The 27,391-nt window shown below is 43.7% G+C and overlaps 1 protein-coding gene across 1 annotated transcript; it reads left to right on the top strand.

Moving 5' to 3' along the window:
* The first annotated feature begins 5,017 nt into the window (after positions 1-5,017).
* Positions 5,018-26,352, top strand: lrig3 (leucine-rich repeats and immunoglobulin-like domains 3). Its single transcript, XM_034240439.1, is given in 20 exon segments — positions 5,018-5,432; positions 10,237-10,308; positions 10,393-10,467; positions 15,259-15,393; positions 15,516-15,659; positions 16,184-16,327; positions 16,753-16,896; positions 17,630-17,773; positions 19,811-19,891; positions 20,420-20,491; positions 21,005-21,076; positions 21,739-21,902; positions 22,420-22,755; positions 22,862-23,143; positions 23,605-24,081; positions 24,929-25,087; positions 25,174-25,314; positions 25,445-25,699; positions 25,778-25,990; positions 25,993-26,352. Coding segments are annotated over 20 exon segments (3,327 nt in total). The 5' UTR covers positions 5,018-5,241; the 3' UTR covers positions 26,019-26,352.
* The last annotated feature ends 1,039 nt before the right edge of the window (positions 26,353-27,391 follow it).

The raw sequence follows: 27,391 nt of genomic DNA, 5'->3' as shown, positions 1-27,391 counted from the left end.
TTTCACTTTACTTTTTTATTTCAGTTCCCTCCTAATGAAGATAATATTTTTCTCTTGTCCACGTTCATAAAGCATTTCAACACCATCAGAGCACGGTGCAAAGTCTCTAGATGTCTTACAGCAGTCCTCTGTACAGAGAACTGTAGTTTCCTCCCAGCAGACGCACATTAAGAACATCCTCTGGTGCGTCATTAATACGTCTGATAGTGTCAGTGCAGTCAGCTTCTCTTGAAGCCCGGTTGTCTTTTCCTAAGTCATTTTGAATTAACGATGTAACCACAACAGCAGTAATTGGAAATGAAGTTGTTTTTCAGGAGAATAACTCAAAGCATCCGTTACGTTCTAACCCAAAAGAAAATAATCAATACTGCACAGCCCAGTTCCTTTCTGGCACAATCCAATGTATTGACAAGTTTGAATTAAAATAACATTACTGATCATAGGAGAAAATGGAGCAGCAGGAAAATCTGCGTGCTGCCGTCATAAATAGCTGTCATTGAAACAAAACAGGTCCACTTCGGAGGAAATTCTTCTTATTGTTATGTTAGAATTTATTCAGAATGATCTTTCAAACATACCTCTTGTTCACATCCTCTCTGAATAGGATACATCCAGGACATGGTTAAACCGTACACCCCAGCACGTGCACTCCGCTCTGCATCAACCAAACGGCTCGCTGCACCCTCGCTGCGAAGGGGACCCAAGTTCCCATCAGCAAAAACACGTGGGTTTGCTATCCTGGCTCCAAGATGGTGGAATGAGCTCCCCATTGACATCAGGACAGCAGATAGCTTGCACACCTTCCGGCGCAGACTGAAAACTAATCTCTTTCGACTCCACTTCGAGCGATATAACTATTAACAAAGCACTTATATACTAATAAAGGGCTGGCTTATCTAAAGCCAGTTGAGTAGCACTTGAAATGTTTGGCTCTATGAAACCTGATGTACTTATATGATTCTGTTTTCTTCAAGTTTGTATTTTGTTGGTCGAACGCACTTATTGTAAGTCGCTTTGGATAAAAGCGTCAGCTAAATGTAATGTAATGTAATAGGAATGAACTGACAGGTCTCACACCTCTGAGCAGCTGTTACTGACCCAATAAACCTTTCACAGGACTACTCGAAAAACCAACAAAAGAAGTGGTTATCACCCCTCACAAAGAGCAGAAAACAGCCTCTTGACAAAACAATTGAGCGTACTGATGTGTATTTAATCAGAGTGATGTCTGCTACTGACGGACGCTGCTGTGTGTATTGTCCACAGCATCAGTTCATTGTTGCCAGTTAAAATGAAAACTAGCCTGCCCTAAAACAGTAGTGTAGAAGAGGTCAGGGTTAAATGAGATGGCTGTTAGTTAATTACGAGTGTTTACCACGTGTTTCAGAGTCTCTTATGATTACCTTACAGAGGGTGCACCACAGAAAGTTCTTACTCAGAATGTAGTAATCACTAATCTTTACATCCTGCAACTGTCACATATATATATGTTGGGTAACTAACTAACTAACTAACTAACTAACTAACTAACTAACTAACTAACTAACTAACTAACCAACCAACCAACCAACCAACCAACCAACCAACCAACCAACCAACCCAAAGTTAGTTTCCTAATACAATATACAAAAATGATGTGATATAGTCAAAACATCAGACATGAAGCTTGATTGAAATACTGTTAAGATATAAACTGGGAAGTTTTGATCATCTGAATTTAACAAAAAACACAAGATATACCTCTAATCTCATGCTTATATTCAAATGATGGAACATCAGGCTGAATGGGTTCCTGTAGCGTGTTTATGACTGAACAGTTCTACTAATACAGGCGACCAAACACTTGTTACTGTCTTCACTAGCTTAGACTGTATAACCTTAAATCAGTGTTTGCTACTCGTTTCTTTTACTAGGGCGTATTTTAACCAGATGCTAGGAAGAGGGAGAATTCCATCTTTTAATTAATACAGATGTGAATGTAAATCATAGCAAACTTTCCATTATCAAAACATGTTTAGTATCTTTAAAGCATAACATAGAAACATATTTCATCCGTGTGTTACAGCAGATTCATGAGTTGACCTCATGAAGAAGAAGTACCAGCGGACAGTGAGAGTATGACCTTGGTCAACAGGAAAGTGTTCGACACTTTGCCTGGAGGGAACCTGACACCTCTGCCTTGGCATGAATATCCCATGAAGGAGCTTTTATGTGGAAATGGGAAAAAGTGCAAACATCTTTTAAATTGCAAATGAGACAGTTTCAGTTGGCTTTCAATTGTAGAAGGTCGAGCCTCTGTTAGTGAGTCTGTCTTTGAGGGGAACATGTCGTTGTGTGTCCTACAACAAGCTGGAATATGGCCTTCTGTCCTAACAGCACTATTCACTGAATTATTCAATTATAAATGTTGTAATACAATGTTTAGTTTTATCATGAAACGTGTTTATTTCTGACGAATAAATAAATGTTACTTTTTGCTTTATTTAACCAGTGCCCTGAGCAGGCAGTGTTTTTGTCTCTAATAGCCAATACACACAAACACACACGCTGTGATGGAATAAAAACTGACATTATATGTTAAACTAACTATTAGTTGAAGGCTTTCATTTGTTTTTGTTACAGCCAAATGCAACATATGCACTGAATCTCGCTCCTGTGTGAATATTGTTAGTCTTTTTGATTAAAGACTGAATATTTGGGGGTTTTGCTCACAAAATATGCAATTCAAATGTATCAATTTAAGGATGGGGAAACAAAATGACCATTCCAAGGACAAAGTGATTGATCAAGAACATATTTCGTTAAAGCGTTGAAAAAGTAGAAGGCAAGGCAAGTTTATTTATATAGCACCTTTCAACACAAGGCAATTCAAGGTGCTTTACAAAAATGAAAGACATTCAGACAAAGGCATTTAAAAACAGTAAAAGATAATAAAAGAAACATTAAAAGAAAAAATGCATGAATAAAAAGTTCATGAATAAAAAGTTACAGTGCATTAAGATATGAATAGTTCACACAGAAGTTCCACTTTACTGATGAACACAATGGCTCAGTTTCAATTACAATTAAAAGATAAGTCTTCAGCCTGGATTTAAAAGTAGTCAGAGTTGCAGCGGACCTGCAGGTTTCTGGGAGTTTGTTCCAGATATTTGGAGCATAATAACTGAACGCTGCTTCTCCATGTTTAGTTCTGACTGTGGGGACAGAAAGCTGACCAGTCCCTGAAGACCTGAGAGATCTGGATGGTTCATAATTTAGCAGGAGGTCAGAAATGTATTTTGGGCCTAAACCATTCAGTGCTTTATAAACCAGCAGCAGTATTTTGAAATCTATTCTTTGACACACAGGAAGCCAGTGTAAAGACTTCAGAACAGGAGTGATGTGATCCACTTTCTTAGAGTTAGTGAGGACTCGAGCAGCGGCGTTCTGAATCAGCTGCAGCTTTCTAATATATTTTTTAGTGAGACCTGTGAAGACACCATTGCAGTAGTCGAGTCTACTGAAGATAAAAGCATGGACAAGTTTTTCCAAATCCTGCTGTGACATTAGTCTTTTAATCCTAGATATGTTCTTTAGGTGATAGTAGGCTGATTTAGTAATTGTTTTAATGTGACTGTTGAAACTCAGGTCAGAGTCCATGACTACACCTAGATTTATGGCTTTATCTGTTGTTTTGAACATTGCAGGCTGAAGCTCAGCGCTAACTTTTATACGTTCTGACTTGGCTCCAAAAACCATTACCTCAGTTTTGTCTTTTTTTAATTGGAGAAAGTTCTGACACATCCAGTCATTGATTTGTTCAATGCACTTACTCAGTGTTTTAACTGGAGAATAGTCTCCTGGTGAAATGGTTATGTAAATTTGTGTGTCATCCGCATAGCTATGGTAACTTATTTTGTTGTTTTTCATTATCCGAGCCAGTGGTAGCATGTAGATGTTAAAGAGAAGAGGCCCCAAGATGGAGCCTTGAGGAACCCCACATGTCATATTTGTCAACTCAGATGTGTATTTACCTATAGAAACAAAGTTGTTTCTGTCCTTTAAGTAGGATTCAAACCAATTTAGAACTGTTTCCGAAAGTCCCACCCAGTTTTCTAGTCGTTCTAGTAATATGTTGTGGTCAACAGTGTCAAACGCAGCACTGAGATCTAATAATACTAACACTGAAGTTCTGCCACTGTCTGTGTTTAAGTGGATGTCATTAAAGACCTTTACAAGAGCAGTCTCAGTGCTGTGGTTTGGACGAAAGCCTGACTGGAACACATCAAAACAGTTATTTAAATGCAAGAAATTACTCAACTGTTGAAAGACTACTTTTTCAATGATTTTACCTAGAAATGGGAGGTTTGATATGGGCCTGTAATTGTTCATTACTGAAGCGTCTAGATTATGCTTTTTTAAGAGCGGTTTAATGACTGCAGTTTTCAGGGCCTGTGGAAAAACACCTGAGTGAAGAGACTTGTTTACTATATGAAGTAGATCTGAGGAGAAGTCCTACATTTAAAATGTTACTGAGTATTAAAGGTGTGTTAACATGTACAACGTTTTATAGAATATTTCCCCACAAAAATACAGGGGTTTCAATAATCATACTGTATTAATTAACTTCTCAAAATGTCTTTCTTCCTGTCTCTTTTATTTCCCCCTTGATATATGGTTGTCTTTTATATATTTGTTATTATTTATTATTATATTAAAATAAATACAATTAAATGTGTTTCATTGCTATTACCTGAATGTGTGATGTCTTTTTTTGTCACTGCTTGGTGATGTGTTACTCATGTGCTCTGTTGCAAAAAATACTCCAAATGTTCATTCTGAAGTAAATGAATACATTTTGAAATATTTTCCAAAAGCAGCTCTCTCCCTGTGCACTAAAACAGATGTATTTATTTATTTTTGAATAAACTTCTCCTGCCTGGTACAAACCTGCAGGAGTCAGAGGCAGCAGCATGGACTACATGTCCCAGACACCCCTGCGGTCCCTCCCCCCGCATACCTCTGCTGTGCTCGCGCTGTGGGGATCCTGCTCAGCAGCGCGAGGCACCGCACAAAGTGAGAGCAGAGGAATGGGCAAGTTCCAGAGGGAAACTTTTCTTTTCAATTCCCCCTCCAGCGCCCTGAGGAGAGCCGGGGAGTGGATATAAAGCCTGCCGCCGCCGCACCACCTGTCTCTGGATTACTTTGGGGGATACCTCGCTGTTTGGATAAAGTGAAGAGGGGTCTCTGTGTGGCCGGAGAATGTGTCCCCCTCCGCAGGCTTCTCCAGCGGGCTGCGCCGTGTTCCTGCTGCTGGTGGTCGGGCTGCAGGCTGCGGCCGGGGCTCCCTCAGGCTGCCCCCCTCCCTGTGTGTGTGTCGGGGAGCTGGTGGACTGCAGTCGGCTAAAGAGAGGCCAAATCCCGAGAACACTCCCGGAATGGACCGTGCAACTGTGAGTCCAGTTAAAGAGCTTTATTCCTGTCACGGTGTATTGTTTTATGTTTCATTTGTCTGGTAATTATTGAAGTGCATTTCCACTCCTCCGCTCTGTGAGGATCACATGTTGTTTCCTTCAGCAACGATGCCATGATCCACATTCCTGCAGTAAATAACCTGGTGTTACTAAGATCACCCCACACTAAACTTGAAATGGATGGAACAAATATTTGATTGAAATTAGACCCTAACTTTATTCTATGTTTGACTTTGTAAACTTCCTGCAATGCTTTCTGCATCATCTGTAACAGAAGAAGTTGATTCCTGATCGCCATGAATCCATCCATGTGTCTTCACTGCTTTAATTCACTTTATCAGGACTTCTATCAGCATGTCGGGTTAATAGAGGCACACGGTGGAGCACCAGCAGCCTCCAGTATGTGTTTACACTTCAATGTGCTTTTGTGAAGCCTCTTCATTAAAGTGTAAATAGGCCTACCTGTGAATACATCTCCCCAGCAGGTAGGGCTTTGAAATGCAGGCGTTCTCATGTATCATTGTAGGGATGCATAGATGAAGTAGGAGTAGTAATCTTGCCTATACTAGCAGTTTTCAGTAGTAATAGCAACGCTATTAATGATCATACTCGTGTCTCCCACAAAGTACTTAGAATTGCAACTAAAAGACATCCATGGTGTTTATAATGGTCTGACAGCGTGGTTACATACACATTGCAATGATTGGTGTTGCTTCAGTCTTCAGGTTTCAGCTTCACAGACCTGGAGGCTTCAGAGCCATAACGGCATAAATCAGAGGCAGCCAGTGTGCAGCTTGGCCGGCTTCCTAAAGGAATATCTCCATTACTCTCCTGTTTCCCTTCTGGCTCCATCAGAGAAGACGAGGCTGAGCTCGGCCTGTTGGAGCAGAACCACCAAACACCACTTTAATGGCGTGTGTTCTCCTTTACAGATCATTATTCTTGCTGTATCTTTACTGCTCTGCGTTCCGCTGCAGACAGTATTGGTTTGTATTGCCCTGTGTGGTGCTTGATTCACTGACTGGGCGAAGCTGTTGAATTGAGTTTTTCTCTTTCTGAAATGTGCTGCTCTGGAAACTTGACGTTGCCAGAGAAAACAGACCCAGCCTGAGCCTCATAACCAGAGCCGGCCTTCCAAAGAAAATGAAAAAAAAGTTCCACATGGGGGGAAAATTCTTTTCACTCTGGCATGCTAATTTACGAGTGGCTCTCCAGCACATCTTAAAGCCCTTAAACCGCCAAGCCTTTGTTTTCCAGCACCCCATTATTTCTGCTGAATTAGCAAATCCAGAGCCAGCGATGGTACTGATTAAGGGGGAGCGTGTTGGGATTAGTTTGAAACAAACTCTCAGAGAAAAGGGGGAAGGAGAAAGAAGGGCATGAAGCAGGGGTTGCCAAAGTGGGGGTCGCGGGCTGAAAGGTTTGGGAACCCCTGGCATAAAGAAGTGGGATTAAGCCGTTAATGTCTGGAAAGTTCTTTGGGGGACATATTTATGTCTAGATGTAATGCCTCATCACTTTTTTATGTTTAAGAGCAATTTGAAAACAATATGCATTCATTTGAATGTGAATACATGGAGAACTCAATTACAATAAATACTCATTTGTTTCTCCAGGGGTATAAAAGCTGTCTAGAGACCTCAGAGGACATGTTTGCGAGTGTTAGGACTAGGCTATTTATTTGTCCAGGGAAACTATGAATTAGTGGAAAAGTAAATGATCAATCTTACAGCTAATTAATTTACCAAAAAAGATACTTTTTAATCTTGAATAACAATAGAGTGCCACAGTGACACGTCCTAAAACCCAGAAGTAAGCTCCTTCCGGGTTCCTTCGACAAAAAAGCAATGCAATTTCTCCATAGGATTTGGGAAAATAGCTCGAAATAAGGTCTGTGGTTGACACACATTTAAGAGAAGATACATCTATCGATCATAAATCTATCGATTCGATTTATGATTCGAAAATTATAAAAGTAGGGTAGACATGTGGAGATTATCCGGCTGAACAAAACGTGATCCGTCTCTTAAATGTGTCTCAACCACAGACCTTATTTCCAGCTATTTTCCAAAATCCTATGGAGAAATTGCATTGGTTTTTGTCGAAGGAACCGGAAAGAGTTTACTTCCGGGTTTTAGGATGCGTCACTGTGGCACTCTATAAGTCCCACATCTGGACGAGAATACTAATTCAATTATTTAAGTTTGACAAACATTTATCTGAGGAACCTGGTGTTTTTTGGACTTAAAGAAGAACATTTATTTGACCAGGGAAATAGACAGGAAGTACGGAGCTAGTTAACATCAGCAGTCACAGCTAATGCTAATGCTGCTAGCTTCTACCTGGCTGTTTTAACTAGCTACTCCAGCTAATAAGCTACAGTAGCAAGCTACATTTTGTCATATTAACCTTACAATAACTAACATAGTAATTTATTCAAATAACATAACCACCACTTACATCACACTATATCATTTAGCTTATGTTAGCTTTTTGGCATTAAAACGTTTGACCATTGTTGGAAGAAGTAATTAGATCATTTACTTTTGTTAAAGTACAAATACTATGGTCTTAAAATACTCCACTACATGTAAAAGTACTGAATTCAAAATTGTACTTAAGCAAAAGTACACAAGTATTAGCATCAAACGTAACTCAAAGTATAAAAAGTACTCTTTCTGCACAATGAATCGTTTCACAGTATAATATGAATTTCTTTATAAGTTCCTGTTTTGTAAGAGCATTTAAGTTTTGTAGTTTGTACTTTTTTTATCAGCATATCATGTGCTTTTATATGTAAAAAGTGTGAAAATAAATGTGGTAGAGTAAAATGAAATGAAATGTAGTGAAGAAGAAGTGTAAAATAGCATTACATGGATTAACTCAAGTGAAGTACAATTATGTAAAAGTACCTAAGTACGATACTTGAGTATATATATATACTTAGTTACTTTCCACCAATGTGTTTGGCTAACTCGCAGCCTTTTAAAGCTGTCGTCTTGGCTTCGTCCACAAAGATGGAAGATGTGCATTTATGGAACTTAGTGACAGCTCTCAGAGCGGCCCATCTATCCAGTGTTTGATAAGATGGGGGGGGGGGGGGCAGCAGGAACAGGCTGCAGCTCGTCTGCAGCGCTGTGTTATCTCGCTCCTCAGAGGTGCTTTGTGAGGGAAGTGGGAGTGTCAGAACTACTTAGGCTTTATCTAAGGGAGCATGATAGGACACCTTTCCATTATGACCCACAGCGTCTCAACTACACAACAACAACAAAAAAGCTCCATGCTTGGAAAGAAAAAGAGAAAGACAGGGGCTGGGGGGTTAGCATTAGCAAGGCTAAGAAGTCAAACTTGGGTTGAGTGCTTCGTGAAACTTTCACCAAAGAACGAAAACAGGCCCCAGAAAATTGGACAGGGGTGTTTCAGACGTATGAAAGGCGTCCTTCTCGCTTTTCCCGGATTGTGAATACATTAGCAGTTGATAGGTTCTTCCCCTCCTCCAGAGCTCCTTGATGGATTCCAGATGAGGGAGGTAAAGGGGGGGTCTGGCACCGCAGCGTTGATCGTGCGTAACTCCACCACTTTATGCTCCGTTTGCCAGAGTCCTTGAGCTGCTTTTCAGGCCTCTTTTCAAAACAGGCCGCAAAAACAAGAGTCTCACAACGAGTCTCCCCCAGAGCCAGGACGCTGATCCAACTCTCGTCCACAGGGTTCAGGCAAAATGAAATCCTAGACCAGCGCTACTACTCGGGAACACAATTAAACAATAAGTACAAATGTCTATGTGTGCAACAAACGGCGATCTTTCTCAGGCTTCTCTAAGATATAAATACATCTGAAAGTTAACCAAATGGCAAAAGAAAACAAGTTTTAAATCTGTGACATCGGTTTGTGAGTTTCTGAGTCTAACTTGGTATTTAATCAATAGAAGCCTAGACACCAGATGTATCTATTTAGCAGCTTTACCAAATAAAAACATTATAAAACGGCATTTAAAAACAGTCATTATAAGGCAAACGGATGAATACAAACCTGAATAAAAGTACAGTGCAGTGTAGGATATGAATAGTTCAATTAACAGCAGCGTGAAAGGGAAAGTCTTTAGCCTGGAGGTACAGCGGTCTGGTTCTGGCCCGGTCCAGTATGGAAACCTCCACCTCAGAATGTGTACAGACTTCCCTGGCCAGGTTTGGGCCTCCTTCAGCTCAGAGGATCTTGACCGGCTATAACTTATCAGCCTGTCTGCTGTGGCTCTGCCTCTCAGCGGAGGCCTGTACAGTGAGCTGTTCAGTCATGGAGGAAAGCCTGTTTCATTTGGGCTTGAATGGGAAGCAGTTTGTTTGGGTTTCTAACTGTTTTCATTTAAAAGAAAAATACTTGAACCAGTCTGGTCCTGTATCAATAGTTTGTCCGTAAGTGACATGTCTTCAGTTTGAAATCAAACCCCCAGTCTTTGCAACTAATTAGTCAACTTTCTTTAGACCCCATTTCTTCTGAGACTGTGTACAACCTTTTTCTCCACTTCTGTTTGGGACAGTGTCTGCAACAAATCTGCTTTTTATTTTTCTGACCGTTCGGTTTCATTTTATCCCCATGGTTAAGCACCGTCTCCCTCTTTAATTACAGAGACTTTTCCTTGATGCATTTCCTCTGCTCACAGTGTCAGAGCACAATAACAAGGACAATGTTATCCATGTTTGCCATGTCAAACCAAATGTTAGACTGCAGCAGCGCACAAACACATGGCGTATACCTTTCCTTCATTTTGACTTGTTTTCCTCCACAGGGACCTGAGCCACAACAAATTGCGGGTGCTTGACGGCACTTTGTTTTCCAAACTACAACATCTAAGTGAAATGTGAGTATGCCAAAACTGGATTTAAAACAGCCTTAATCAATGTCTTCCATTTGAAAATAATTGTATTTTTCTCAATGTGTACAGAAAGCTGAACCACAATGAACTGGAGGAAATACCTGACCTGGGCCCTCATGCTTCCAACCTCACAACACTCATCCTGTAAGTGAAGCCTCTCTCTAACTTTCTCTCTTCACACTGGGCTTCTGGGTAATCCTCTGCCAGAGTTGTCGTTGCTGGTTAGAGCAGTGAGCTGGGAACAGTCCCCCCCCGCCTTCCCTCGAGAGAGCAAAGTGTTTTGGCTGAGCCGTTCCCAGACGGGCAGACTGAGACATGGCAGCCATGCCCAGACGGGTCACATGCTGGAGGACAGACCCACACTAATGGAAATGTTTTGTTTGCCGGCTGTGGCTGTATTTTTAATCTGGAGGGAGTGACGTGATGCTGGACAGAAAGAAAATCTGTCATGTGAAAATCCAACTTTGGTGATTTTTATGTGGATGGATAATATATCCCTTAAATGGTCACATGTAAATATTTAGGATATTAATTGATTGCAATTTGCTACACTGCACCCATATCACAACGTTAATACATCCATGTTACACCATTATCACAATGTTATTAGACACATATTACAACACCTATAGTACACCATTGTTAAACTGTCATTACATTGATATTACAGCCACATTACACATTAATACCCTCTATTACACCCAGGTTGCAACATTATTATTACAAACAGATTGCACCCATATGATACCCATGTTACACTATTATTACACATATATAACACTGTTATTAAACCCATATTGCACCCATGTAACACCGATAATAGACCTATACACCGTGCTTACATTGCTATTACAGCCATTATACACATTGGTGGTTGATATGGAATCAAGGCAGTGTCTCTGAGTTCCTAAAGATTTGACAATATGTTGGTGCTTCACTTGAAAGTAGCCAGATGGGCCCAGTTTTTCTGTATAAATGCACTGATTCTTTACTGTAGGATTATTCAGGGGGAAGCCGGTTAACTTGTTCAGAATATTTTGGTTTATTGTTGTGCAATACAGGCTTTCAGAAACACACCAGATATTAGTTTGTGAAACCTCAACAATTACATTTGCTCTCTGTGGCATGTCTCTCCGAACGGAGCGCTGTGAAGTCATTGTGGAGAAAGTGCCTGTCTCCCAGCGCGATGAGGAGTATTCTGCATCAGACCCAACACAACGCCGCTTTGTCCTCAGACAATTTGTTTGTTTATTGCACCTGCTAAACCCTGTAGAACAATTCAGGCTCTAATTTCTTTATATTTGAATTTTAAGTGACATACTATTTGTATCAAGATGTTCCTAGGTTAAGTGAGTGTGTACTCTCCATAGTATATACAACCTTGAGAGTTGACATTTAAGAAAACATGTAAACAATCATTAAAAAAAAAGAAGGTTTCAGCTAATAGACCACATTTAAAGGTTAGTTACCAGGAAATGTTTAACATTATTATATACACTATGTTACCTGTCATACCAGACCAAACTGTTATCTTTGGTTTCTACCTAACTACACCCACGCATGTCATCTCTCATGCACGAGCTGCTCTACTTGTTGGTCAGTGTTGTTTTTTGCACTTTCTCTAAGGCTTTTTCTGTCCTTAAAACAAACACTGCCTTTTGTGTTAAAGGAACACATTTAAATGAAGACTATTCTAATGACCTGCTTTGATTTCAAACAAAGACCCCAAATAGTGAATCTGTTACACTGTTGTCACGTAGTAAAGTCTTGAGTAGGATGTATTCCAAATGAGTCAGAGCAACATGTAGAAAGAGCACACACTGAATTGTAATTCACACTGGCTGTGCCCCCCCCCCCCTTCAGATGAGGTGGTGCTGTGTGATTTTCAGAATGTCTCTCCCTCCTTCAGAACCTCTGAGCTGGGAGGGTTCTGAAGAAAAAAGAGCTCGGGTATCGAGTAGCACTTATTCAAACAGCCAGTCAGACCGAGCGGCAGCTCTCTGACCTCGCAGCTCAGAGGGAAAACAACGGCAATAACCCTGCAGCTGGTAGTGATTGAGTCGTGATCATCTTAATTAATTGAACCATTTCCCAGGAATTCATGGAGGGGGTAAACCCCACCGCCTCCAAATCCCTCCGCCTGTGTTCAGGGGGTTGAACAAATGACCTGCAGATTCCAGGTCTGATTAGTTTTAGAGGAGGGGGACCTCTCGCTATGTCTACGGAAATGGGAACCTTGTGAAGATGAGAGCGACACACCAGAACAGTAGAGATTATAGTCATCAACTGTGACATTTACACAGCAGTTCAACCTGTGATGGGGGTTCCACGTAACGTTAGTGTTGAATCAGTTGTAGTCTGAAGGGCTGGTGACACCAACACCCTCATTGTATGGAGACAGGGTTAGGAGCAGTAAAGTGGCGTGAGCAACAGAGAAATACTGCAAAGCAAAATGCCTTTTTGGACCTTTTAGGACTGTCACTATATCATAATCACTACATGATTATGGTGGCCAAAAGAATTCACTATAACAATATTATTGAATTATCTATACAAAAGCTACAAGTACAATTCACCTTTGGTTACTGTGAGTTTAATGTCTTCAATCAGTTATTGACACAATGTAATCCTTTGTGTGTTATTTAAGTGATATCAATATTGCTTTATTGGAATATCCCGGTTATTGTCAGGACCCTAATATATGGAGACCCTAGAACCTGAATAACAACCTGTATGTTTGTCAGTACTACAGGCAATATAGAAACACATGAATACATCTTCACAGCTTGCAGTGTTTTATGTGACTGTCCTTCAGATGGCATGATAGTACGACCCCCCCCCCCCCTCCTCTCTGACAGAGCAGATGTGTGAAGATGATCTTACGCAGAGACATGCAGAGTTTAATACTGCGTTCAACAGCCGGCCTCAGATCATAATGAGTTCATATTCTGTCGATACTAATTATGCCGGGGGCTTTATTTGACCTTCCATTGACTTCCACTAACAGCAACTAACCCTACAACCACAGTTGTAATGGCTCTATAATCACGTTATCTGATAGCAAAGTGGGTGAACACATTTTGAAGTGTGTGTAATTGAAGTGTACAATGTGCTGCTTGTCTGTGTGGAGAGGATGGAGAAGTACTTATAGTGTGTGTGAGTGTGTGTCCCTGCAGTCACAGAGATGTGTTCAGGTGCACTACAGAAGAGTACGGGATCATCGCTGCATGGATCTCATAGAATAATGGAAACGTATTTGAGAGCCTCCAGCAGTGGAGCTTCGTCGACAGACAGGAAGTGCGCAGACCCTCCCCCCTGAGAGAAACTGGAAATACTGGTTCTCTCTCCCCTCTCTCAGCGAGCAGTCAGGGGAACATGAAAACTGAGATACAGGTGGTGTGCAGAGCTTTGTTTGGGACCTGTGGAGCGTGGAGAGCCCTCTGCAGACCCCCAACAAAAGAGCAGCCTGGGGGTCTTCATGGCTCTGATCTGTGTTCTACTGGAGCCTGGAAGTTACTGCACTCCAACAACTGTCTTTAGGTGTTGGAGTATTTAGTGCTGAGGGTTAGAGAGATGACCTCAGGCGCAGCACCAGGGGAGACGCTACTCTGCGCTCAGGAGCTTGCTCTCCAAATGTTTTGCACTTTCTAAATGAAGACGCCTGTTTGTAAGGAAGTGTGTGCAGGAAGCAGTGAACAGGTGGAGGAGGGGTCATGGCTGGTTGGGTGGGGGGAGACATCTCTGTTTCTCAGCAGTGATGGGGCTGTCTCAGTCTGATGTGGACCTAACCAGTTTACACCTGAGGTCAAGACTAACCAGCAGTGCCCCCCCCCCCCCCCGGGTGTGAACAGACACGTCTTTATAATCTTTTTGCTTGAAAAAAACCCCAATTCAAATCAAAACTGTTGATTATTAGTAAATCGATGAACAGTCTAAACTTAGGTACCTAACATTATTCCCTTAAAAGAGCCGGAACTGTGACTTGATGGTGGGATACGGGCCAAAGCAAACACCTGCTGTATGCTTTATAGTTTATAGGATAGTCTACCACTCGGATTAGGAATGTCATTAATAACCAATAATATCACGTATTTAAAGTTGTATATTTCTTCTACAATCTTTGCTAGAAACATCTGGGGGGCCACACTATGGTCAGCCCGGTCTTAACATGCCAGCTGCCACTCTCAGAGCGCAGTCTACACTGTGAGTCAGCTGATTGACAGCTTTAATATGAATAGCTCCGCCTCCCAAATGAAGTCTCACAAGGAATCTGTCCTTGCGTTTTTTATTTTGGAGGTTGCTGGGAAATGAATGAGAAACGCTAACAGGTCTGTTGAGTGAGGGGCAGACTGTACCCATCGTATGAATACTGAACACCAGGCCTGTAGTCTGGTGCACTGGAGGGAATTCCTGCCCCCCCCCCCCCCCCACTCTCTCTCTGCCAGTCTCATGCACAAAGAGGACACTGTACGGCTGTGTTTATAACCAAGAGTCCCTGCACTGCAATTTAGGAGGCGTGCAGCGCAGGAAATTGCTGGCCTCTGCCGAGGCATGCTTTCACTGAGGGAATGGCATTCATCAGCCAAGTAATTGGCAGGTTACTTTTTAAAATACCTTGTTGGTAATTACCTTATAAACAAAATCACACATCACTAAAGCCAAAGGTTGTTTGGACTGCAGCGACTTGATCATACTGAGCAATGTGTTTGTCATCTCTAAAATATGCATGCTACATCAGCAAAACCCTCTGACAGAGTTTCACGCTGGGTGGTAAGTTATAGCTTACAGGCGTGTGAGAGTTTGCCTTTTTTACACCACAGGCTAATTGAGGGCCTTGACTGTTTGCATATCTGGAAACATGAAGCTGGTGTGAGCCGCTGGTCAAATACACAGTACCTTTGTCATTTATTGGAGCGATGCTGTCTGTGTTTTCAGAGCAAACAACAGGATCAGCAGGGTCTCCGCGGAGCAGCTCAGACCCTTCCTCGCTCTGGAAACACTCGATCTCAGCAACAACAACATGGTGGAAATCAAGGCGGGCTCCTTCCCCGCGCTGGCCCTCAGGAACCTGTGAGTGTTTCCCAGAGTGTTTGTGCCTGAATGAGCAGAAGAAATCTGAATAAATCCTTTTGTCTGACCACTTACAGATGTAGCTGTTGTGTTGCTTTAATGGCCCTACATGTGTCTGTCAGGTACCTCAACAACAATCGGATCTCCTCCCTGGAGACGGGCTGCTTCACCAACCTGTCCAGCAGTCTGCAGCTCCTCCGGCTCAACCGCAACCGCCTGGCCTCCATCCCAGCCAAGATCTTCACGCTGCCCCACCTGCTGCACCTGTAAGCTTCACCGTTTGACTCTCAATCAGGCTTTAGATTTTGAAGATATTATCCTTACAATCATCAAATACCCTAATAAACTGGAATGTCTTTACCTTAACATTTTGTTAAGAAACAAATATTTGCATTGCATCACCAATAGGATGCATACATTTTTTAATTCAATATCCTCTTTAGTTCAAATCTTTAATATTTAATAAATCATATGGTTCCATAAGGGGTGTGAATAGAAAACATAATAATACATTTCTCTCAGATAATGAGTCCTGTGTTTTAAGATCGAGACTCTTCTTTCACTTCTCTACCACGATAGAAACGAGAAAGATTTTCAAGGCACATGTATGACAATATTCATGATTCTCCTGATGAAGAAATTCCCCACTATCGACTTATTGTGAGTGGGTTATCACTGCCACCCAGTAGCATCAAGTCCTCCCAAACCTAACTGGCAGGGGTTCAGGCATTCAGCCAATTCCTGTGCTTTTGAGAGCTCTACTTTACTGTTGTGCGTGTGTGTGTTTCAGGGAGCTGAGCAGGAACAGGGTACGCAGGGTGGAGGGTCTGACGTTCCACGGGCTGCACGCCCTCCGCTCCCTGAAGCTGCAGAGGAACGGCCTCAACCGCCTGATGGACGGGGCCTTCTGGGGCCTCAGCAACATGGAAGTCCTGTAAGCTGACAAGAACTGTGCATCAAGTCCTGACCTGCAGAACCTCCTGCTGGTTCGGGTCAAATCTGACCGGTCTACTACTTTCATCAATCATAAATATTATAATAAATATTTAAATAAGTACGCACACATGGACAACCATGCTCATTTTAAACCAGTAGTCTGACATATTGCTTACAGCTTAAAAGGGTGTTTAATACAAATGTTTGTGTTAATGTAAGAGCATTTAAAAAACACAGGTCAAATTTGACCGGAACCACCAAAGTGAGGGGGGGGGAAAGGAACACAACAGGAGGGGTTAAACAGGTAGTATAGAGTCTCACTGTGTGTGTGTGTGTGTGTGTGTGTGTGTGTGTGTGTGTGTGTGTGTGTGTGTGTGTGTGTGTGTGTGTGTGTGTGTGTGTGTGTGTGTGTGTGTCCTACAGACAGCTGGACCACAACAACCTGACAGAGGTGAGTAAGGGCTGGCTGTACGGCCTGCTGACCCTGAACCAGCTCCACCTCTCTCACAACGCCATCAGCAGGGTCCGGCCCGACGCCTGGGAGTTCTGCCAGAAACTCAGCGAGCTGTGAGTCCACCCTTTTTTTCTTTCATACTTTTTCCCTCCCCCCTCTGCACCCTCTTTCCCTCCCCCCCTCCATCCCTCTCGTTATTCCCTCCTCACTTTCCATTCACACTCTGAACTCCCAATACTTCTCTGTGTCGCCCTCTCCCCCCGGGCACTCCTGCCTGCCCTCCCACACACTCCAGTTCCTCCTGACACACGCACACACACACACGCACACATCTCTCATGCTCTGCCAGCACATTACCCAGCCATCTGCCTTCACTTGAGCCACAAACATCAGCTCCGGAAGTACCACTTATTTTTCCTGTTGGCAATCCCATCATACTGTAGTTTCTTCCCTTGTCAAACACTACGTTACCCACACACTCCAGTGATCTTCTTCCATATCAAAGCACATACCTGGCAGCAGATTGAGTTCCCTTTGTTGTGGCTGCTGTTTACTTCAGCGGTCCGCTCAGTGTTTCTCTCAGACAGCTTGTTGTTCTTCTCCCTGTTTGTGCCGCTCTTATCACATGCAGCTGAGAGTAAACAAGCCGCCTGTCGGCTGGGAGCGTGCCCACCTATCTGATGCATTCTCATCTGAGTTTACTTAAAACCTGGCTCCTCACAATGTTTACTTTCACGATTGCTGTGTTGTAGCAACATTTGATCACCTCGTACAAAATGAATGTTATCATAAAACCAAATCACTACATGTTTTTGACTGGTTGTTTGTATTTGTGTTGTCCTACAGCAACCTCTCCTCCAACCATCTGTCCAGACTGGAGGAGTCCAGCTTCGTGGGCCTCAGCCTGCTGGACCAGCTCCACATCGGGAACAACCGCGTGAGCTTCATCGCAGACGGAGCCTTCCGGGGCCTCTCCACCCTGCACCTGCTGTAAGTTCACGTAACGAAGCACAACCAGGCGGAAGGGTTTACTCATGTGTTCTTCCACTTCCTGTGTGAATCTGATCTGACTTCACTCATGAATATGATATCATATGCAGTGAATGTAGTTACAGGTTATTACTCCCAACCCCTATGTGATTTTAGCAACATGCTTTTTTTTTACTCTTTAGCGTTTTTTGTACAGGAGCTAGAACATTCATGAATACGCTTGGTGAGATGATTTTATTGCTTGGAGCAGATCTAAGCTTAGTTAGTCTGGTGGTCTTGTAAGCTAATCCCGTCCCAGGTCAAGCTCTCATGTACAGACATGTTGTATCAATCCTATATCTAACTTTTGAAGAGAGGTCAAACTATTGCTTTAAGTAGACTCTCGGTTTCATTTCGGTTTTCAGCTAACAGAAACACTATATGTCGGTCCCCCTTCCCTAAAGCCCCCCCCCCCCCCCTCTCACTCTCCATCAATCCCCTGCCTGAGTGGAAATATCCTGCCCGATTTGTTTTGGGGATGTGAAATAGATTACTGTGTTGAGGTCTCCTCACACACATAAAGAAAACCTCCGAGAGGCACAGCCCAGACCTCAACGACCCCCCATCTCACCCCTTCCTCAGCCTGACCCCCTCTCCCACACCCACCCAACCCCCCTCTCCCACAGAGGGGCTCCTTAACATTTCCCCTGGTTGGGGTTTTGGTTAAATGGAAACAAATGTGTGCTGTGCTGCTGAGGTCACCACAGGGCAGGTGTGCAGCGAGGTGGAGCCTCAGGGCTTTACACCCCCCCCCCCACACACACACACATATCCTTCCTCAATCTCAGTTGGCCATATCCAGGCCTGTTGAGGAGGAAAGGACAGTTTGAACGTATTAGAGCAGCTGAGGGATCCAAACCGGTGACTTAATGCTGTTTCCTGCTCCTTTCTGTGGATAGCAGGTGTGATGTGTCCATATTCCTTTCTGTGGATAGCAGGTGTGATGTGTCCATATTCCTTTCAGTGGATAGCAGGTGTGATGTGTCCATATTCCTTTCAGTGGCCACTGTATGAGTTTGATAGCAACGTAATCATCAGGTTTTGGTGTCGTCCCCTCACATAAAGTGCAGGTGCTCTGTAGAGCTGCTTCTTTACCCAGACGTTCGTAGATCAAACACATAGGAATCCATTCAAGTAATGGCAGAGAAACCAATTCTGTGCTCACAGTACAGGAACAATGTCAGCTTAGTAAAACACTGACTACGCTAAGTGGAGATTTACCACACAAAGAGGTGTATTACTTCATACACACACTAATCTGCCAGATGTGCTAACCGAGCCAACGAGCATCATGAAGTCAGCACAACATGTGCTACTGCATATATTGAGAAGTAAGGTGTTTCAGAGTTAGAAGTATTTCGTTTTTTGCAATTAGATCTTTGGTATATTGTGTTGTATAATGGATTGCAATTTTAAAAAAGTGCCCGTCTACTTTTTACTGTTAATTGGTCATACATCAGCAAGCTTCAGTTAGCGCTGTTTATGGATTCAGTTAGCTACATAGCAGTTGCTGGCAGTAAGTAGTAAATATCTACATGATCCGTTAGTCTCACTCTGAGGAGCAATGTCTTTGAAGATGAAAACGGCAGGTTAACCAAAACAACTCAACCCTTAGAATGTGTTAAATACCTCAGATGTGTTATATATTGAATGGAAGATGGAGATCTGCGGCAACCCTTCCCCTGAGGGCAACTCACACACATCTAACTGCACACAGAGTATATTTATCCTCAAAGAAGCTGAGAATACAGCACACATGTTGTAGTGCAGCATGCCTTTGTAAAACTGTTTCTATGCAACACAGAAAACCATAGCAGACTTTAAAAGTGCTGCAAAGGCGACGAAGGGACTTCCTGTCAGGCATGGAGCCGCTTTGAATATCATTTTAAAGTCTCAAGCATGAGACGTAAAGCCGCATTAGGTTTTATTCACATCGTAAGTGCAGTTGTGTTTTTGGGTGGGTTTTTACAACGTGGTCTGTCTTTGTTTCTTCAAAAGGGATCTCCAGAATAATGAAATCTCCTGGACCATTGAAGACATGAACGGCCCTTTCTCTGCTCTGGACAAGCTGAACAAACTGTGAGTTCCTGCTCAAGGTGTTTCACCCTCACTATGTGACTTCCTGCAAATAAGAAATTCTTCTTTTGTTTTTTACAGTTGTTATTCTGAGTGTTCTACAGTTGTGCAATACTACAAGTGTTTGTCCAGCGCTTTAAAGTCAAATCTGCTCAAAGATTGTAGGTGAACCTGTGAGACACTCTGGGGTCAGCAGACCATAATAACATGAGGCTAGTCAACAACATCATCTCTGTGTCCTGGACAGTGAATACGAATATGACTGACTCCTTTGAGCACCTGTCGATCGTAAAATGAAATACTGAGATAAATCCCAGATCAAATGTATATTCGAGGGTCTTGAACCAGTTGTGTTTTTCAGTGATTGTAATGTTATGTTAAATGTCTGTTTCCTTGTATCGTGTAATATTTGTCCTTGTTTGATGTTACAAATGGAGCTGCTGTGAGGCAAGACAAATGTCAGACTCGATGTGACAAGTATTTCTGAATCGTAAGAGTTAGAAGCTGATACAGAGTCTTGTTGTTTCCCAGCTTCCTGCAGGGCAACCAGATCCGCTCGGTGACCAAGAAGTCTTTCTCCGGCCTGGACGCGCTGCACCACCTGTGAGTTGGCCTCGTGTTTCACTAATTGTTTCCAAAAGTTGAGCTGTAAACTAAGCAGGGTGAATCACACAGACACAGAGGCTGTTTGTTTCAGTCCTCTCCCAGGCCTCCTCTTTCATGTGGAATCAAGACAACGTATTTTTACTGTAGTGCCAGACTATATCGATCACCAAGGCTAGTGTGTGTGTGTGTGTGTGTGTGTGTGTGTGTGTGTGTGTGAGAGAGTGTGTGTGTGTGTGTGTGAGAGAGAGAGAGAGAGTGTGTACAACAGCTGCATTTGATTCTAATTAGAGTTTTTTCCCAGCCGTAGCCGAGCTGAAGCCGCCCAGACTCGGCCTCTCTTGATTAACACAGCAAACTCCTGCCCAGAGTTTTATTGTTCTGGAGCCCAGACCTTTTTTTCTCTCCATTGAAGTTGTTGTAGCGTTCCCTCTGTACGGCTGATGTTGGCAGAAAGAGACGCCATCTTTCCTCAGGGTCTCACCAGTCCTCTTTCTCTTCTCCTCTCCACAGAGATCTGAGCAATAACGCCATCATGTCTATCCAGGCCAACGCCTTCTCTCAGATGAGGAACCTGCAGGAGCTGTGAGTAGGACTGTTTAAACACAGCTTCAGTGAGTGTGTCAGGGTGGATGTTGCACAGAGCACCAGGTGAAAGTCATGATGGTCTGCTGGGAAAGGCAGCAGCAACAGGTTCCACTAGACTAGAGCATTGATTCCAGTGTTGCTAAACAAAGGAATTTCAAATATTTCCCAAAACTATTCAGACTGAATGGTTCGCATGTTGGACACATTTTCCACACAGTTTGAATAGTTAAGTAGTCTCTTAATTAAGCAAATCAACATTTAAAGTCCATTGTAGCAGTGGAAAGGAAAGGAAATATAAATATGTAACTCTTAACTGCCTCTGGGGCACCAGCAGGGAAACTGAGAAGTCCAGGCAAGAATATCCTTTGGAACATTTATTTCAATGATCCGATATCATACATAAATGCAGTTATAATTCTTTCCCTTCAGCCTTTCCTATGGCTCTCCTCGTGCTTAGCCTGATTGAAAAGCCATATGCCATACTGGTGCGCTGGAAAAAAAATCGTAAAACAAAATCAATATACAGCTCCGACATCACTATTAGTTTCACTGATCAACAAATTGTCCTCATCATCTACTGAAGTTCAACATGTCATATAGAACAGCCGTTTCCAGAGATGTAGGAGCGTTGAATGGAGCTCTGTGCTGTCTCCCTGCAGGCGGCTGAACACCTCCAGCCTGCTGTGTGACTGCCAGCTCCAGTGGCTTCCTGTCTGGGTGGCAGAGCAGAGCTTCCTGCCCCGCGTCACCGCCAGCTGTGCCCACCCGCAGACGCTGAAGGGCAGCAGCGTGTTCTCCGTCAGCCAGGACCAGTTTGTGTGTGGTAAGTGAGGCATTCACTGTGTGCAACACCTTCACACACACACACACAGCTTTTCCATTTACGAGCAGACCCAGATTGTTCAGTATTTTCCTCCCGACTCCTGGACAAGCTAATGAGTCTCCTGAAGAGACGATGTGGAAATGTACTCGGTTCAGTTAACAGCTCTCCTGGTTACTGTCATAGAGAGCTACTGAAATATTTCAGTTTCTCTGACAACAAAATGCAAACATTATACCAAACATTTCCAAACTTTATTACACAGTCATGTTATACTGTTGCTATCACACTACATTATACATGCTGAAAAAGCTTGTATTGGTACTTTTAGTTATTCACCTGAATGGGTATTTTTGTAAATTGTATTTTGTGTAATTTCAATTTTTATCTCCATTTATTAATATTTTGCTCTTGACTTTTGTTGTAACAATGTACATTTCCCCTCTGTGGGACGAAGAAAGGTATTCTGATTCTGACTACAGCATAGTCACTTTTAAATAGTACCTTCCTGTCACCCCAGATGACTTCCCGAAGCCTCAGATCACGCTGCAGCCGGAGACGCAGTCCGCTCTGAGAGGATCCAACGTGACCTTCATCTGCTCCGCGGCCAGCTCCAGCGACTCGCCCATGACCTTCTCCTGGAAGAAAGACAACGAGGTCCTGGACGACGCTGAGATCCACAACCAGGCCCACCTGAGGGTGCAGGGCGGCATGGTGGGAGAGACGGAGGTAACGGAGTACACCACCACCCTGCAGCTGCGGGACGTGGAGTTCTCCAGCGAGGGGAAGTACCAATGTGTCATCTCCAACCACTTCGGATCTTCCTACTCCACCAAGGCCAGACTCACCGTCAACAGTAGGTTTGGGAGAGGGGAAGTCAAGACGTTGCTGTGTCTGGATCTATAAAGTCCATTTATTTCAAAGTTCTAAATGATCTGATTGAAGTTACTTTTCTTTTCCAGTGCTCCCGTCCTTCACCAAGATGCCAATGGACCTGAGTATCCGTGCCGGAGCGACAGCCAGACTGGAGTGCGCCGCCGTGGGTCACCCCTCCCCTCAAATCGCCTGGCAGAAAGACGGAGGCACGGACTTCCCTGCTGCACGCGAGCGCCGCATGCACGTGATGCCGGAGGACGACGTGTTCTTCATCGTGGACGTCAAGGCCGAGGACATCGGTGTTTACAGCTGCACGGCCCAGAACACCGCTGGAGCTATCTCTGCTAATGCTACGCTAACGGTTCTAGGTACGAAAAAACCTCAATCGCCCCTTTACCACCAAACCGGTTCCGGGGCCAGTTTGTAGCTAGTGCCCGATTGCAAACCATTTGTTCCTGTTTTCAAACTGGTTCGCATTTGGAACCAAAAACCAAATATGTTATAGAAATAGAAATATCATTAATGAACAAGGACCATTAGAGATTAGCTTCGGTGGCTGGCTTAACATGAACCATCTAATACCAGAGACAAACGGGGTTGTGTTGCTAAACTGTCAATTCATAAAAAAATTGTAAATATGCATCAGTTGCTATTGTGACCGTCAGACAGTGCGTTACTACTCTCCAGCAGTCGAACCAAAGAAGCATCAGCATGGAGCTAGAATCTTTCAGTGGAAAATGTTCAGAGCTTGCAGATGTGGTCGCAGGGCGTGTGTGATGATAGATCAGATCTTGACTGATGGATAATTCTGCTGTGGTCCTTTTTACAGAAACGCCTTCCTTCCTGCGGCCCCTCATGGATCGCACCGTGGCCAAGGGGGAGACTGCGGTCCTGCAGTGCATCGCCGGCGGCAGCCCCCTCCCCAGGCTGAACTGGACAAAAGACGACAGCCCATTGGTCGTGACTGAGCGCCACTTCTTCGCAGCGGCCAACCAGCTCCTCATCATCGTGGACGCTGCAGAGGCCGACGCGGGGACGTACACCTGCGAGATGTCCAACACTCTGGGGACAGAGCGGGGGAACGTCCGGCTGGCCATCATCCCTAACCCCAACTGTGACTCCGGAGTGCAGGGCGGTGTGGGGGGGGGCATGATGGGGGGGGCAGGAGCGGACAATGATGGTTGGACCACGGTGGGGATCGTCATCATCGCTGTGGTGTGCTGCGTGGTGGGCACGTCCCTGGTGTGGGTGGTCATCATCTACCACACCCGGAGACGCAGCGAGGACTGCAGCGTCACCAACACAGGTGGGTGCATGTTGGTACCTCTGTATTATATAACTACGGCTGTGGTGGCAGACCTGCCACTGTCTGACTGGCGTAGCATCATTTTAAATTCTTGGACCTGCGCACTACAGTCGGAAACTTGTATAGGGTGTAAACAATACATATAACTCTGTAAAAACGGTATTATTATTACTCTTGATTATTACATTCATTTAAAGTCCCCTATTATACTGTATTTCAACAATATATTATAGGTCTCAGATATATACAGAACATGTCTCTGATTGGCTGAAACACCAAACAGATCATTGCAGCATCCCATAATCCCCTCTGTTTCAGCCCTGTTTCCAAAGTGATGATTCTCTGTCTGTAGCTTGAAATGCTAATGAGCTGCTTCTGGCCCCGCCCCTGTGACATGTGATTTGTGGCTGGCTTATTTTCAGGTTTTTATATAGATGGATCAGGACAAAAAGAGACGGGGTCTTGGTTCCTGAAACTCTCTGAACCCGTTAACATACAAGGGACACTTATTGATGTATAAAAGGCATGAAAAAGTAGATTTAGCATAAAAGGTGACCTTTAAATTCAATTCAAAGCATATACAACTTTCTTGCCAACATAGACATTTACCCTAAATAATAATACGCCTAAATGGCTCTTACAAAGGGTATCATACAAGTGCAGCTGAATCTGTTAACAATGAAAATAAATGTGTATGATATAACTTGATGACAAAGGTTTGTGAAGCTAATGCAGTACCGCTGAATGTGGTTGGGCTTATAGACAGGAAATGTACCTGCAGGATTCTTGCCTTTCACTTTGTTTCAACTTCAAGTTCATGTACTAACTTGAAGTCCTCCTGCTGCAGATGAGACCCACCTGCCTGCAGACATCCCCAGCTACCTGTCCTCTCAGGGCACGCTGGCGGAGCGGCAGGACGGCTACATCCCCTCGGAGAGCGGCAGCAGTGATCAGTACATGTCTTCATCTCTGAGCGGATTCTACCTGCAGCCCAAAGACATGAACGGTAAAACACCTGCTCATCCTGCTTTCTTCTCAAATGTAGTTCCTGCACTGTTTTTCCTACATGACACTGTTCCTTCACTCGTACAGGATTTTGTCAGCTGGACACAGGAAGTGAAACAGACATGGAGGCAGCCATCGATCCTCTTCTCTGCCATTATCAAGGACCAATCAGCTCCCTGCTTCGGCGAGACAACATGTACTCCACTGAGCCGTCAGACGTCTTCACAGGTGTGTGGACACATCCTCTGTCAAATAGAAACGGTCCTCTTGATCACTATCCTAAACCTTACTGTTTGTAGTAAGTGTTCCTAAAGTACAGCCTCTAGAATCTGTCTTCCTCCCTTTCTCCCCCCGCCAGGCTGCTCCATGGACCAGAGGCCCGTCTACGTGGACTCCTACAGCGGCAGCCTGAGCAGCTCTAAAATGAAGGACTACTTCCTGTCTGAGCACTTTGACCTCTGCTCCTCCTCGGTCCTGATGCAGCTCCCTAACGCCAGCCTCCATCTTGGCCCCCCCCACCAGCAGAGTGACCGCCGCACCTCCATGGAGGAGGCGGAGGCCAACGTGTACGGGAAACCTCACGAGGGTCTCTCCCCCTCCAGCACCTTCATGGGTACGCCCTTCAGATAATCATTCCCCAACTGTCTGGATTGTGTCTGCACATTGTTCTGACTTCTTCTCTCTCACTCAGGAACGTTTGGGAAGGCCCCCTGGACCCCCCACAAGGACCTGTACCCAGGCTTTGGCCCGCACTCGGTGACGCATCACGGAATAACTCTACACGAAAATCCTTACGCCGCTCCAGACGCAGATTCAGACCTGGAGGAGAGTCTCACCAAGGACTCTGCGTCAGAGCAGAGCAACAGCATCTATGAACAGCCGTTTGACCTCCTGAGGACGGACCCCCCCCGCAGCGCAGGCCCAGCACCTAGCTGAGCTGGGTTTAAGGACCAAAAAGAGAAACCTCTACCTCACTGAACGGACACTTTGCAATAAAGGACTCCTCAAATGTGCAACGAGTGAATGTAACAGACAATGTGATGTTCCAGAGAAAGAAAAGGGAGCGTGTTAGCAGCGTCAGTTAAAGAATATAGATGAATATATACATTTTTTATATAAAGTTTATTCTATTTTGTAAATTGTATATACACAGAGTATTTTTGCTTACCTTTTGAGTATTTTGCAGCCCTGCCTGTTCAGTTATTCCAGCTTTGAATGAACCATGTTTTGCACACGTGTAAACAATAAAGCAGCGCTATATTCAGAGCCGACTCCTCACTGACACCCCCCCCCCCCCCCCCCCCCCCCCCGTCTGACGGAGAGAGCTCAGAGCACGGGGTTCTGCTGCTGGGTGTTAACACTGGCCTTGGAGACAGAACCACAGACCGCCAAGGACGCCTCGCTCTGTCATCAGTCAGCCCCCACACAGAGACAGAGAGCATGATGGGTATCACACTCTGGGTCCATGTAGGGCTGGGTAGTATTTACAAATGATAGTTTATCCACTCTCAGCTGATCACGTGCCACAAATGTTTTCAAACTAAAGATATCAGGCCAGCTGAAGACTCTATTTCCCATATTGTGATTTAAACAGCGGTGGATTGTAACAAAGTACATTTACTCAAGCACAATACTTCAGAACAATGTTGAAGTACCTGAGTATTCTCCGTTTATGCTACTTTTGACTTCTACTTTACTACAGTTTGGAAGCCGTTGTTGTACTTTTTACTCCAATACATTGATCTGACAGCTTTTAGTTACTAGTGACTTTTTAAAGATGTATATCATTAGCTAATACAAAATATAAATGTATTAAGTAAATGTTGATATTTATTTGTAGTTTAAGAAATCCAGAAGGAGTTGCGATAAAAACACATCGATAATCTTAATAGTAACCCAGAAACTCAATATATAGACGATTCTGAAATGGGCCATTATGCACAAGGTGTACTTTTACTTTAATGCTGCTACTTTCATACTTTTACTGGAGTAAGATTTTGAACATAGGACTTTTACTTATTAAATGTAGTATTGTTACTTTTACTTAAGTAAAAAAAGTTCAAAGGTGTTGACCATAAGGCCTCACTCTGGTACAGCCAGTACTAATACTGGTACTACGAGTTCTACTATCCCTTACTTACACTACTGTCACCAATACAGGTACTAATACTTCTACTATATACATCTGCTGTTAATACTGGAAGTAGTTATCACTGCTAGCAACAACTATTAGCTCTTCAGATGAAGGAAGAAGTCCTTTTGACAAAGCTACAAACAGAAGATATCAGGGCTACTTAATAAAATA

This window comes from Gymnodraco acuticeps, unplaced genomic scaffold (assembly GCF_902827175.1).
Source record: "Gymnodraco acuticeps unplaced genomic scaffold, fGymAcu1.1, whole genome shotgun sequence".
Taxonomy (NCBI): Eukaryota; Metazoa; Chordata; class Actinopteri; order Perciformes; family Bathydraconidae; genus Gymnodraco; species Gymnodraco acuticeps.
Note: the sequence above shows the minus strand (reverse complement) of the source record. Positions and strands in the feature narration are given on the sequence as shown.